The sequence below is a fragment of the Andrographis paniculata genome, unplaced genomic scaffold (genome assembly GCF_009805555.1).
Source record: "Andrographis paniculata isolate CXL003 unplaced genomic scaffold, ASM980555v1 Contig12END, whole genome shotgun sequence".
Classification (NCBI taxonomy): domain Eukaryota; kingdom Viridiplantae; phylum Streptophyta; class Magnoliopsida; order Lamiales; family Acanthaceae; genus Andrographis; species Andrographis paniculata.
Genome location: NW_026137402.1, coordinates 538,202 through 551,577, shown reverse-complemented (window position 1 = coordinate 551,577; position 13,376 = coordinate 538,202). Strand labels below are relative to the sequence as shown.

At 40.2% G+C, this 13,376-nt stretch overlaps 1 protein-coding gene across 1 annotated transcript; it reads left to right on the top strand.

Annotated features, from left to right (window-relative positions):
- Positions 1-1,860: 1,860 nt before the first annotated feature.
- Positions 1,861-4,394, top strand: LOC127255749 (V-type proton ATPase subunit a3-like). The gene is made up of 6 exons (XM_051281468.1): positions 1,861-2,166; positions 2,657-2,701; positions 3,140-3,262; positions 3,363-3,470; positions 3,894-4,004; positions 4,081-4,394. Exons 1-6 carry the CDS (start codon positions 2,020-2,022, stop codon positions 4,297-4,299), a joined length of 753 nt encoding a protein of 250 aa, XP_051137425.1. The 5' UTR covers positions 1,861-2,019; the 3' UTR covers positions 4,300-4,394.
- Positions 4,395-13,376: the final 8,982 nt, after the last annotated feature.

The following is a 13,376-nucleotide window of genomic DNA, read 5'->3' as shown; positions in this document are numbered from 1 at the left end:
TTGTCCGGTTCCGATGAGCTCCATTGATGTCCTCATGCATTTTCGCCATACTTTCTTTGCTACCTCAGGGCCTAGGCACCAAGCAAGGGTTTCATCTAGCCTCCTGCGGAACAACTCTTCATCTAGGATAACGTAACTATGTAGCTGCTCATTTAGTTGTCTAGAAGTCACGACATTTGGATCTACTAGTCCTTCTAGGTACTCCTTCCGTCAGTCCGCCGGACTTATTTTTGCTACACACATAGGGAGTTTTTGCTGGTATCCATAAGCTTTTTGTGCTAAGTCATTTTCTTTTGGATTTGCTTTCTTGTGGATGTCTTCCAATGTTTCCTCATCGACTATCTCAACAACACTTTTACTTATGCCAAAAGTTCCTGCAAATTTGGTTCTTTGCAGCGGAACTCTCCTAATGTTTGACGGATTACGAACTGGGAATTTTCTTTGATCTGGACGTTCTTGGCTCCTTTTGATACCAGAAACTACAGTGCCAATAGCAACGGTTCATACTTCACTTGGCTATCGATGCACCTTGCGAGCAATTCGACGAAATTCGCCAATCTTGCCCTTTAGGGCTGATGATGACCACTCTACACCAACGGATCCTCCTACACTTGACTAATTAAATAGAACCTGCCAAAGTTTTAGCCAAATGTAAACTGATTGAATCTCTTCTGGCTGAACCATCCCCAGGTGTTCTACCAAAAAATCCGCTACTACTTGCCTTTTGACGGCTCGGAGAGGCTCATACATTAAGGCGAATGAGACCAATTTCATAGCCCACTTCACCAGGTAGCCTCAAAGGATGGCCTTCTCAGTAAATGTCTCAATAAATCCACCTTGCAAAACACCTTTGTTTCCACCGGTATAAGGTGATCTTCTAATTTGGTGCATGTATGGTTGAATAATAAACATAATTTAATTATTATTATTATTATTTTTTTATTTATGTACTTTGTTTTAGGGATCCTTGATATGTGACATTCTTTTATTTCAAATTCGAAGTATATCTCTGAATTTTACTTTATTATAGAATTTCTACGTCAACAATTATATAAACAACGTTTTGATTCTAAATCTTTTTAATTTAATTTGTCCATATACATTAATCTCTATTAATATATATTAATATAATTTCTATTATATTATTTATTAGTTATATTAATATAATTTCTTCAATTAAGTTATAAAATTATTTTTATAATTATTAGTTATATGTAAAATATTTGTTTGTTAAAACAAAATAAAAATATAAAATATTACTATTATTAATATATATATATTTATCACATAAATTTTTTATTAAATATAAATATATTAAAAATTTATTTAAAATTATAAGTTTATTGAAAAAAATAAATTAATCTAATAGAAATAAACATAGAAAGATTTTTATTTCTTTTTATATTTTATACTATTTCTAATGAAAAAAGAGATACATATTTTAAAATAAAATACATTAATTTTCTTACCAAATATTTAAAAATAACAAAAGTAAATATTATAATAAAATTTTCATAATTTTTAATAATTAATAATAAAAATTTTAAAAATTAAATTCATCAAAATAAAACAATTAAATATTTTACAAATACAATATAAAATATTCTTAGTTATAAATAATTAAAAATAAATAATTATTTTATTAATTACTTTAATACAAATTATAATGTATTCAAACTAAATAAACCCACTGATCAAATGAAGCTACCAACTGACAAATATCTATGTAAAAAACCATCCAAAATCTCAAATTAAAATCACCTGAAACCGTGAAACGCACCTCAAAAAACGTTGAAAAATAATTACTAGTAAAATAAATCAATAAATCAAAGTGCAGAAGGGCGTCCGTCCGCCATTTTTCGGTGACGGTTATGGTCTGCCTGCCTCTGAGGAATCTGTTTATTTAATTTTAATTTATTGTATTGCAGCTATCACTTGTCTGCGTCGTCACTCACTCACATTGACATCTCTGAGCACCTACGAGATCGGGAGTAGGAGCCAGCAGGAGGCATTTGGAAAATGGGGGAGCGTCGTAGAGGATGCTGTCCGCCGATGGATCTGATGCGGTCGGAGCCGATGCAACTCGTCCAACTCATTATCCCCATCGAATCCGCTCACCGCGCCGTGTCGTACCTCGGTGATCTTGGCCTTATCCAATTCAAAGACGTTTGTAATCGTTGATTTTTAAAATTTTCTTTTTGTTATATATTGTTCTACTTTCTCATAATGATCTGGTTAAATTGCATTGTTGTTTTTCTGTCGTCGTGTTCGTAACCATTCATCTTGGTAGCAATTTTATCGGATAATGTAGCACCGAGGGTTTCGTTTTCCGGATTTTCTAGCGGAATGTTGTTACGTCTATACGATATTAGGATCGCGAGGATTTGAATGCATTAATGTTGCGAGATTAAGATGAGTTGAAAACAAAAAACAAATTTAGAATCGGATGTCATATTTTTATTATTAATTAACTAATTAAATGCTATATCTAGGTTTCTGTTCAGTTGCATGGGAATTTCGTGGGTGATTGAATAACAGAGATTCTTTACATATATAAAATTTCTTAGTAACAGTTGGAAGTCAGGATCATGTAATTGTTCGTGGTTTTCAGTTGTTAGTTTCTGAAATGGTGTTATTGTTTTCTTTGTTCTATCAGCTGAATGCAGAAAAAAGCCCATTCCAACAAACATATGCTAGCCAGGTAAAACATCCTGTGATAATATATTTATTACAATGCTTGTGGATGCATGGTACTAAAATTAGTAAGAAGCTCTGTTTTGTAAAGCTGTCTTTTGATGGATTTGGTTTATTTCAGTGATTGCATTTTTAGATACCCTTCTTGTTTGTGCTTAAGATATAATAGGTTGACATCGATTGAAGTTCCTGCTTCAATAACCTTTAGTATGAACAGCTTAATAAATTTGGTTTTTATTGTCTTAAGCAAGGTCACAAAATCCTGCACTGACAATCAATAATGTGTCTTAGTTTGTCTGTTTTCATGTAAGTAGTGGGATAATTTTGGTCCCTTTTGGGTGAAATCTAATTCTTATAAGTGTAGTGTTGTGCTTGCTGTGCTATTTGAAGTTTTTATTCTAAGGTAGAAGTTGCAAGCTTGTATTTTTAATTTATCTTTTTTAAGATTAAAAGATGTGGAGAAATGGCAAGAAAGTTGAGATATTTTCGGGACCAAATGATCAAGGGAGGAGCGATACTGCCAGCAGAATCAGAACCACAAGCTTACATCAGTTTCGATGACCTCGAGGTATATATATACATATATATATATATATATTTGTACCTGCTTTTGTTCTCTATGGTTGATTCATGGATATGCTTAACCCCAAGGTTTCATCTTTATTCAGGTTAAACTTGCGGACCTTGAAGCAGAGTTAGCTGAAATGAATGCAAATGATGAAAAGTTACAAAGCTCCTACAATGAACTAGCTGAATACAAGCTTGTTCTCCAAAAGGTATATCCCCGTAGGATAAAAAGTGTTTCATCAATAGAAAACAAAACTTCCACCCAAGCAAGGTTATTCAAATTGGGCATTTTCTTTGGTACTTAACTTGCTTCTCATCTATATCTCTAATTTGTTGGATGGAAGCTCGGGTTATTAACTTGTGTTGGTACATAACCTGTGCACATATTTTCTCACATGAAAGATACTTTTCAACAAAGAATCACTAATCACGTTTTTCAAGTTGAATAGAAACACAGAGCAACTAAGTAGCCTTTGTGAATCTGCATAACCAAAATTCTATACCAAGTGATTATTCTTGTGTTGTAGTTTTGTACTTTTTCAATGTTTCTGTTATCAATATAACAACGAATTTTGTGTTACTTTCTGTCTTTCCAAGATATATGTTAACTTGGGAGCTGTTGTATTCCCTAGGCTGGGGAATTTTTCCATTCTGCCCTGACCAGTGCAGAGGCCAGACAAAGGGAATGTGCATCAAATCGAAGTGGTAGAGAGTCCTTGGAAACTCCCTTCTTGTCTGAACAGGTATGAGTGTTCACGATAACACATATTCTTGTGAAATTGCATTTCTGTAGTAATGGAATGGTCTGTTGTTTCTTAGGAAATGGTCACTGATTCATCAAAGCAAGTTAAGCTGGGATTCATAACAGGACTTGTTCCCAAGGACAAGTCTATGGCATTTGAAAGAATTATGTTCCGGGCTACCAGGGGTAATGTGTTCCTAAAACAGGCTGCTGTGGATGAGCCTATCATTGATCCTGTATCAGGAGAGAAGGTAGTGATTTATCCTCAATTATACATGTTCGCAGAAGTTTGTTAAGTTAACAAATTGAAATCACATGTTTGTGAAAGCAGATCAGGTAGTCGTGAACACATTTTCCTATTCACGCTGGTTAAAATCTCTAGTTTCAGCATGGTTAGCAGCTTCTTAAGCAAAGAGACTGATGATGGCTACTTTTAGTGTAGTTCAAAATATTTTTGGAGGACAGATTAATGAAAATGAAAGAAGACAAGGTATGGTTAATGAATGGTACCAAAATCCCCAACAACTACTACTTATAAGCTATACTCTTCCAAAGAGAAAGATATCTACTCCTAAAGCAGTTTGCATCTAGTGTTGTTTTTCAGCATGTTGAACCAAAATAATCATAGTGCTTAAAAAGACAATTAACAAGGTATTGTTCAAAACTTCTACTTCAGAATGTGACAGATCTACATCTAAGTTGTCAAATGTACCAAATAGGTTCTTTGATTGAGCTGGCTACTCCTTTGTGATCTCAAGTAGCAGCAAGTGACTCAATCCATTGGTGGCAATGCCAATAGGCAGAGGTTCCCACAAGGTTAGGTCATCATGGATTTAGGATATGCTGTCTCCCTCTCATCTTTCTTTTAGTTGAATCTATCTAGATTTCCCACAGTATCCAAATAGACTATGTGTGACAATACATAATAGAGAACCCTTGTGTCATGAGGCATTGGGATATAAACCTCCAATGAAACGATGGACACATGATTCTTCCATTGCCATCATAGCTTATAGAACCCTTTGCATGGCCGTCATGTTTCTATTACTACTCGGTCAACCAATAGATAGAATGTGGGTTGGGGGATGCCAAAGTAGAGCAGAGAGTGATATATGAGAGCCTCCATCGATATTGTACTTCTTGTCATACTCTGGGACATATTGCTGTTGATTGCCGTCGGTCGGGACCTTTTCGGGTAGCGATGGAGGCTAGGAGAGGTCCCCGGCCGGCGGAGACTGTTCCTCCTATTGAGGAGCGGGTATGCCTCCTACTGAGGAGCGTGTTGAAGAGGATACTATTGAGCCTGTGCGGACGGGTCGTAGGAGGCGCAGGCGTAGAAGGCGCAGACCAGGGTCAGACTGGAGCGGAGAGAGTTCTCACATTTGGTATTCGGGTTACTATTCCAGATGCTAGAGTTGCGTCTGCTGTTGTTGAGAGGGTTATTTCATCCGGTACTCGGGTTACTGTCCCGAGTACTAGGTTGGATTCAAATACTGAGGGAGTGTCCTTGCCTGGCATTCGGGCTCCGAGTGCTAGTTTGGTTGATTCAGATATTGTTTAGAGGTTTCTTTCGTTTGGCATTTGGGTTACTGCTCCGGGTACTAGATTGGTTGAGTCTGATATTGTTGATCTCTTTATTTTTCCTACTGTTGTTGTCCTGGATCAGTTAGTTGGTGAGACAGAGTTAGAGGAGGAGGTTTGGGCTTCAAGATCCCTGATGTTAGTGAGCCCTATGGTACAAGAAGAGTTGCCTTCCCGTCAGGATAGGGGGAAGGCAACGATGGCTGATGATGCTCCGGAGTCTTCATGTAGATTAGCGTTTTTTTCGTCTTTTGATATCGAGTCGGATGATTCTCCGCTTATCAATGAGGGTACTCCAGCATCCTGGTTTGATATATTAGCTATTTCTCCCCGTGGAGATAGGAGTTTTATTTTGGGTGTCCTGTCCCGGGAGAGCTCTGTGTCTTCATCCGGAGTAGATGATTGTCGCCATAACTGTAGGGCTCCATCAGAGCCGCTCCCCGCGCTGGCCCCCTTAGGGATGATACATTGGAGGAGGTAGATCATGAGGGTATGATTTGTCCCCCAGAGCTTGAGATTCCCTCAGGAGTCAATGTGCAGAGCCGGCTGCCGCTTCCGGAGGTGAGCCGCCGCATCACTTGTAGTATTGCTCGACTCCAAGCGAGTTCCTCTATCGCCCCACACTCTTAGATGACTGATCTTTCGATCTTGGTGTGGAACGTTCAGGGTGATGGGAACCCCCGGGCCCAGCAGGAGATTTGCTATTTGTGTCGGGAGTCCGGGTGCACATACCGATATTTTTGGAACCTATGGTCGAGGCAGCGCCGGAGTATTTCTGCCGTCGCTTGAGATTTGCGCAGATGATAGGGAATGAGGCGAACACGATTTGATTGTTTGTCGATAACTCATTTCAAATCCAGATGCTTGCCAGTGTCGATCAGTGGATTCACGTGCAGATATCGTTGCTGCAGATTCATCGGCCTTTCTTGCTGACGGGGGTTTACGGGAGATGTAGTGTCATTAAGCGTCGGGAGATATAGAGGTTCTTGGACGAGACTGCAATCTCAGCTACTGGGATCCCTTGGATAGTGGGTGGCAACTTTAATGCCATCACAAATATATCAGAAAGGGAAGGGTCAGGGCGGCCATGATTGTGATCGATTCAGGATTTTTCGGTAGCTCTCCTTGATGCGGGTTTGATAGATGTCAGCTTTGAGGGCCCTCAATATACTTGGACGAACCGGCGGGTGTGGGAGCGTTTTGATCGGATACTTTATAGTCGTTCGTGGGAGGAGTTTGCGGAGTCCATGCGGGTTCGGTACCTCCCGCAGATGTGCTAGGATCATGCACCTCTACTGGTTCGGATTTCACATGAGCGGCATCAGGTTTCGTCAGTATTTAGATTTCAGAGAGCATGTGGATTTGTCATCACTATTTCATGAATAGAATTCGGGAGAGTTGGGAGGTTCCGACGGGAGTGTCGGGGCTTCTTAACTTACGCTTGAAGCTAGGGAGGCTCAAGCAGTCACTGAGGTGGTGGAGTCGGCATGTTTTTGGAGATGTATTTCATATTTTGGCGGAGGCCGAGAGGGAGGCTGTGGAGTATGATCGGGATCCTTCGGAGGCTTCTTTGTTACGCCGGCAGCGCAGTGCGGCAGCTTTGACACATGCTATTGTGTTGGAGGAGTCGTTTTGGCGGCAGAAGGCCGCATGTAGGTGGGCGGTTGATGGGGAAAGGAACTCCCGGATGTTTCATTCGATGGTCCGGGAGCGCCGCTAACGGGCGTTTATCTTTTACATGTGAGATGGTGATAGGGATCTTACGGAGCACTCAGACATCAAGGCATCGACAATAGCTTACTTTGCCTCGATGTTTGGGGAGGCGGATGATGCTGATACCTCGGGTATGGATGACTTGGCGGATATGCCGTCGCAGGTTCCACCTGAGGAGAACCGGCGGCTCTTGGCTCCGCCGACGTTGGCGTAGTTTCGGGAGGTGGTATTCTTGATAGATCCGGATAGTGTGGCAGGTCCGGATGGATTCTTGGTGGCTTTTTACAGATCTTATTGGGAGATTATCGGTCCGGATGTGTTAGCGGCTGTTTTGGAGTTCTTTTTGGGGATCCCGCTCCCGGAGTTTTATACGGCCATTACTATCGTCCTTATCCCGAGGAGAGATGCTCCGAGTCTTGGGCTGATTATAGGCTGATTAGTTTGTGCAACGTGAGCAATAAGATCATCACAAAGTTGCTCACGGTGTGATTGGGGACTTTACTACCGCGCCTACTTTCACTGCATCAGAGTGGGTTTGTGAAAGGACGCACGATTGCGCATAATATATTGATGCCATCTCAGATGGTTCATGACTTGAACCTTAGAGGCACGTCGCATAACGTGCTTCTGAAACTGGACCTTAATAAGGCATATGATAGGGTGTCTTGGCAATTTTTTAGGCATGCCTGTTGAGGTTCGGTTTCACAGAGGAGTTCATTATATTGGTGATGCATTGTTTGGAGCATGCTTAGTACTCCGTGTTGATTAACGGAGGTCTTGGGGGATTTTTTAAATCCTCCCGGAGGGTCCGACAGGGGGATCCGTTGTCGCCTACTTTGTTTGTGCTTGCGGCAGATATTCTATCGAGGGGTTTAGAGCATCTCTACCAGGGGTGTCTGGAGCTTTTACTTTAGATGTAGAGGGGGGTTTCGGTTGTCTCATTTAGCATATGCCGATGATGTTTTGATATTTGTGAGTGCCTGTGGGGAGCGGATGAGCTCTTTGATGACCTTTTTGGCTGATTATGCGCGGATCACTGGCCAGAAGGTCAACTGTAAGAAGAGTACGATCGTTTTTAGTCAGAGATTCCTGGAGGGAGTTCTAGAGCAGCTTTAGATGGTCACAGGAGTTAGATTTTCTGATCTTCCACTTACTTATCTTGGTGCACCCCTTTATGTGGGGAATCAGAGGAGTATTCTATGCGAGGAGCTTCTAGGGAAGCTTCGGAGATATTTGAGCCGCTGGGATTGGGCTGTATTGTCACATGGCGGCCGATTACAGCTTATTGAGAGTACACTTTTATCCCTTCCACTGTATTTACTTCAGGTATTGCATCTGCCATAGTCGATACTTCATGAGGTTGAGCAGATCTGTGCACGGTTATTTTGGGGCTCGTATCATGGTCATCGCCAATGTCACTGGATTTCTTCAGTGGATGTGGCACGGCCGCAAGAGGAGGGTGGTTTGGATTTCGACGCCTCTCGGATATGGTTCATGCATTTTCCATAAAGCTTTGGTGGAAGCTTCGCGAGGGCTCCTCCTTGTGGGCGTAGGCGATTCGGCACAAGTACTTCCATGATTCCTTCCCGGGCCGAGCTCTTTGTCGGAGCTACCACAGCCCGGTGTGGAAGCGCTTGTGCCGAGTTAGGAAGGAGGTTCAGTTACAGATTTATTGGACTTTAGGTCGGAGAGCGTGTTATTTTTGGGATGATAGATGGCTTGGAGGCAGCGCCCCTTGCGGCCTTTCGGGAGGGCAGATAACCGCCTCCACCGCCGATCTTGGTTCGAGATATGTGGAGTGGCGACTGGTGGGATATTGTGAGATTGCGAGCATATCTTCCCGAGTCGCTAGTTCAGCGTATTATGCAGGTCCCTATTGATAGACAGTCTGAGGATCGGATGAGTTGGATGGCCTCGTCATCTGGTACATTTACGACATTCTCAGCTTGGGAGCTTTCTCGTAATACGGGGGTACGGACTTGGCTGTTGGGGATATTTTGGTCGCGTATCCTTACTCCGATGATGACAATCTTTCTATGGAAATTGTTTAGGCGTCGGATACCGATAGATGAGATTATCCAGCATTATGGCATTTTTATTGTCTCACGATGCCACTGTTGTCACATGGAGGTCGACACTATCTCGCATCTCTTTATTAGTTCAGCGGTTGCCCAGCGAGTGTGGGAGCATTTTGCGGTGCTTTTTAGGATATCCTTGCTGGAAACACATATGCTGCATCTATTTGTGTCTTCGTGGCGGCTTTCTTCAGCACACTCTCAGAGTATTAGAGCGTATGTTCCGTTGCTAATACTATAGTTCATTTGGATTGTTCGAAACGATGCGAAGCATAGGGGGCTTCGCGTATCTTCTGAGAGGATCATCTGGCGGATTCATTCACACTTGCAGACTCTTTGGCATGCTAGGATTCTATTACATCAACATTGGGTGGCAATTTTCCTATAGCAGAGGGACTTGGATATCGATACCCCCCTCCGATACCCCAGCCTCCGATTATGGTGCGATGGGAGGCACCGTCCCGGGATGGTTCAAGCTTAATACAGATGGGGCTTCGCTTGGCAATCCTGGGGTAGCAGGAGCAACATGTATTATCCGAGATTCAGCAGGAGCAGTTCTCATTGCGTTTCAGACTCCGATTCCACAGACGACGAACACTTGGTAGAACTAACAGCGATTCAGACTGGAGTAGGGATAGCGATTGATCGAGGATTGATGCCACTATGGATTGAGACAAATTTGACAGTATGCATCTCCCTAATCTCGTCCGAGACGAGCCACTGGACTCTCCAGAGATGCCTTATGTGTATTCGGTTGCGGCTTAGGGACACGACTTGGCGGATCTCTCATATATATATAGAAGGAACCGCGTCGCAGATGCCTTAGTGACTGCAGTGGTTTCTCTCCCGATTGAACGTATGCTTCTCCCAACAGATGCCCCATTCGTTGATTAGAGGCCTCATTCGAGCAGATGCTGATGGTCTCCCGACTTTCCGTTTCAGGTAGCAGACTTATGGACTAGATAGCTTAGGGCTTGGTATTGCCTTCTCTTCGATACTTAGACTACCTAGACTTGTCTTGTCTGGTTGCTACTGAGACTGTATAGTAGAACTACTCATGGCTTAATCCCATTTGGGTATGTAGGCACTTTGGGCACAACCATTATGAAAAAATGAAAAAGAAAAAACTACATCAGATTCAAAGCATGCAAGAACAAACTAAACTTACCAAATGTGGAATGTATATATGTAAAGCTCTCATCCTCAAGTGTTTAGGCTATATTCACTCAAAGCACATGAAGTACACGACGAATCCCATAGGCTTGCAAGCAAATCAAATCAACTCCACAATTCATCAAGAAATTAACGTTCTTAATCAAAGGTCTTAATTACAGTTTGTAATAGGGCCATGGTTGGGGTAGCAAAGATAATATTAACGGCTAATGGGACCGAGGAATTAATCTATCAATTCATCACATCACAATGAACGCAAGTCGCATATATGAATGAACAAGAACAATACAATACTTCATAAGCGATGATCAATGCAATACTATAACATATTTTCTTTCATTTTCCCGAGTTTTTTTTATTTTTTTGAAGGACTCGGAATATTTCTTTTTTTTTCAGCCCCTCTTTTATTATTATTTTTTTCAAGGGGCTAGATAATGAGATAAATTTTACAAAAATATATATGAATTTATAACCGTGCCACAATATGAATACTTTCAAGTACAACTTTGGAATAATATCCTATAATAAATGCAACTCTAAATAATCTACTGTAATGAATCAAAGAACAATCCCTCAAGTTCCCATGGGTTCAAGTAAGCGTTTGGCCTAATCCAATAAAAGGCTTATCGGCTTGGGGTTAAATATAAACCAAAAAAAAAAAAGATAATAATATTAAGCTTAAACTCGGTTCACTAGGGGATAGTATAGATGAAGATATGAAATTAAAGCCAACACGGGTAATCCTAGTGCCTTATCATTTTAATCCCATCAATTCTCAATAAACGTGGAGTCAATAATCACAAGCAAGCAAGTTCTAGGTAGTCAAATACAACATATGTTCACACACTCTAAGAAAAATTGAGCATATATGATATGTATGCAATGAATTTGCTCAAATAAAGCTCAAAACAACTCACTAAAGGGTTCTTTGTTAGAAGGCTAAGCACATTTATCAATTAACTTCATCAACAAACACGGCAAGGTTATAATGAACTAAGTAAGCACAACAACCTCGGCTCAAAATATACAATACGACATGAAGAGAAGTGATTAAAATAAGACATTATATCGCATCAAAAGTTCTAATCTTCCTAACACCTAATTGAAGCAATGTCCCTATTGCAACAATAAAGATAAACAAAAGAAAAAAGATGGAGAAAAGAAACTTTCCTGGATAGGTGGGGCGACCGTCCACTGACGGATAGACTGACGACGCTCGCACTGGTCAGAGTAGTAGGTAGAGATCCGATTCTCGCACTTTAGTCATAGTGCCTGCACGTAAGAAAATTCAACAACTAATAACAAGTCCGCAATAAAATCCAACACCGAGAACAATTTCATAAGCAAATATTCCAATATTAATCGAAAATCTCAATCACCCAATAATCTCTCACAATCATCTATATGCATCCATTTATCAATTGATCAAAGAACTTTAAGAAAATCACCCAAATTAAAATGTTCACATCAACTAATTTTATATATATTATAGGCAATAATCAATAGAGGTAATCCAAGGGAATGCAATATGTATTAAGAGTAGAAGAACTCCCTGAAAATCAAACCGAAGGTGACTCGTGGCTATGCGGGGTCGGACCGGATGATGGTTGAACCGACGGTTCGAACTGGAAGAGAGGCGGTGACTGATGTAGGCTGTTGCGCGTGGGGAATTGGCTGGCTGGTTTCGGCGGTTCTGTGGCGAACCAGTGATCTGTTGGGTCTAGTGAACCGGAGGGGAGGAAAATTTGAGAAAGCGGGAGCGAGGGGGCGGCGACTATTTACGAGAGAGGGAGAGAGAAAAAGATATTAGAGTTTAAAGGGTGTAATAATAATAATAATAACTATAATAAGAATAATAAATATAGTAATATAATAATAAATTTAATAATAATATGGATATAATAATAAATATAGAAATAATAAAAATTAGGATTTAATGACTATCATAATAATTATTATTATAGAAATAATAATAAATATAGTAATAATAAATTTAATACTTATAATATTATTAATAATGATAAATTTAATAATTTCCCAAAATAAACTCTCTTTTTATGCATTTTTTCAGAATGCAAAGCTTCATTAGGGGTGATCACGCCTAAGGAAGTTTTACGTTCTGATTTCTTTAAAAATATCTCCCTCTCATCAATCACAACAAACTGGATGTGTGGCCACGCCTAAAAACCTTATCCATTCTACTGTATCCCACCATGAACACTGTACCTGCATGACGCACTCCACTTATTTGCTCTGGAACCCCTCATTGTAAAGTTTATGACGATGTCCATTCACAACAAACCTCTTTTTTGTGGTTAGACTTTGAACCTCAACTGCATCATACGGAAATACGTTAGTAACAAAAAATGGACCTATCCAACGAGAACGAATCTTACCCGGAAAAAAATCTTAAGATGAGAATGATGAAGCAAAACCTTTTGGCCAACCTTAAAATCTTTCCTCAAAATATTCTGAGTATGAAATTTCTTACTTTTTTTTTATAAATCCTAGCATTCTGGAAAGTTTTGTTCTGAATCTCCACAAACTCTTGCAACTACAATTTCCTTCTTTCTCCAACTTCAAAGACATCTTGCACATTTTGATCAAGGACATCTACACAATACAAAGCATGAGGTTCTACGGGATCATTCGTTTCATCAAAAATATTGATATGAACTTTTACACCTTAGAATTCCATGGTAAGTGTCCCTATTCTAACATCAATTTTTGTATGTGCAGTACACATAAAAGGACATCCAAGCAGAATAGATGAAGGATTAGACAAATTTTCATCGTGCATATCTAAAACATAAAAATCAACAAGGAATATT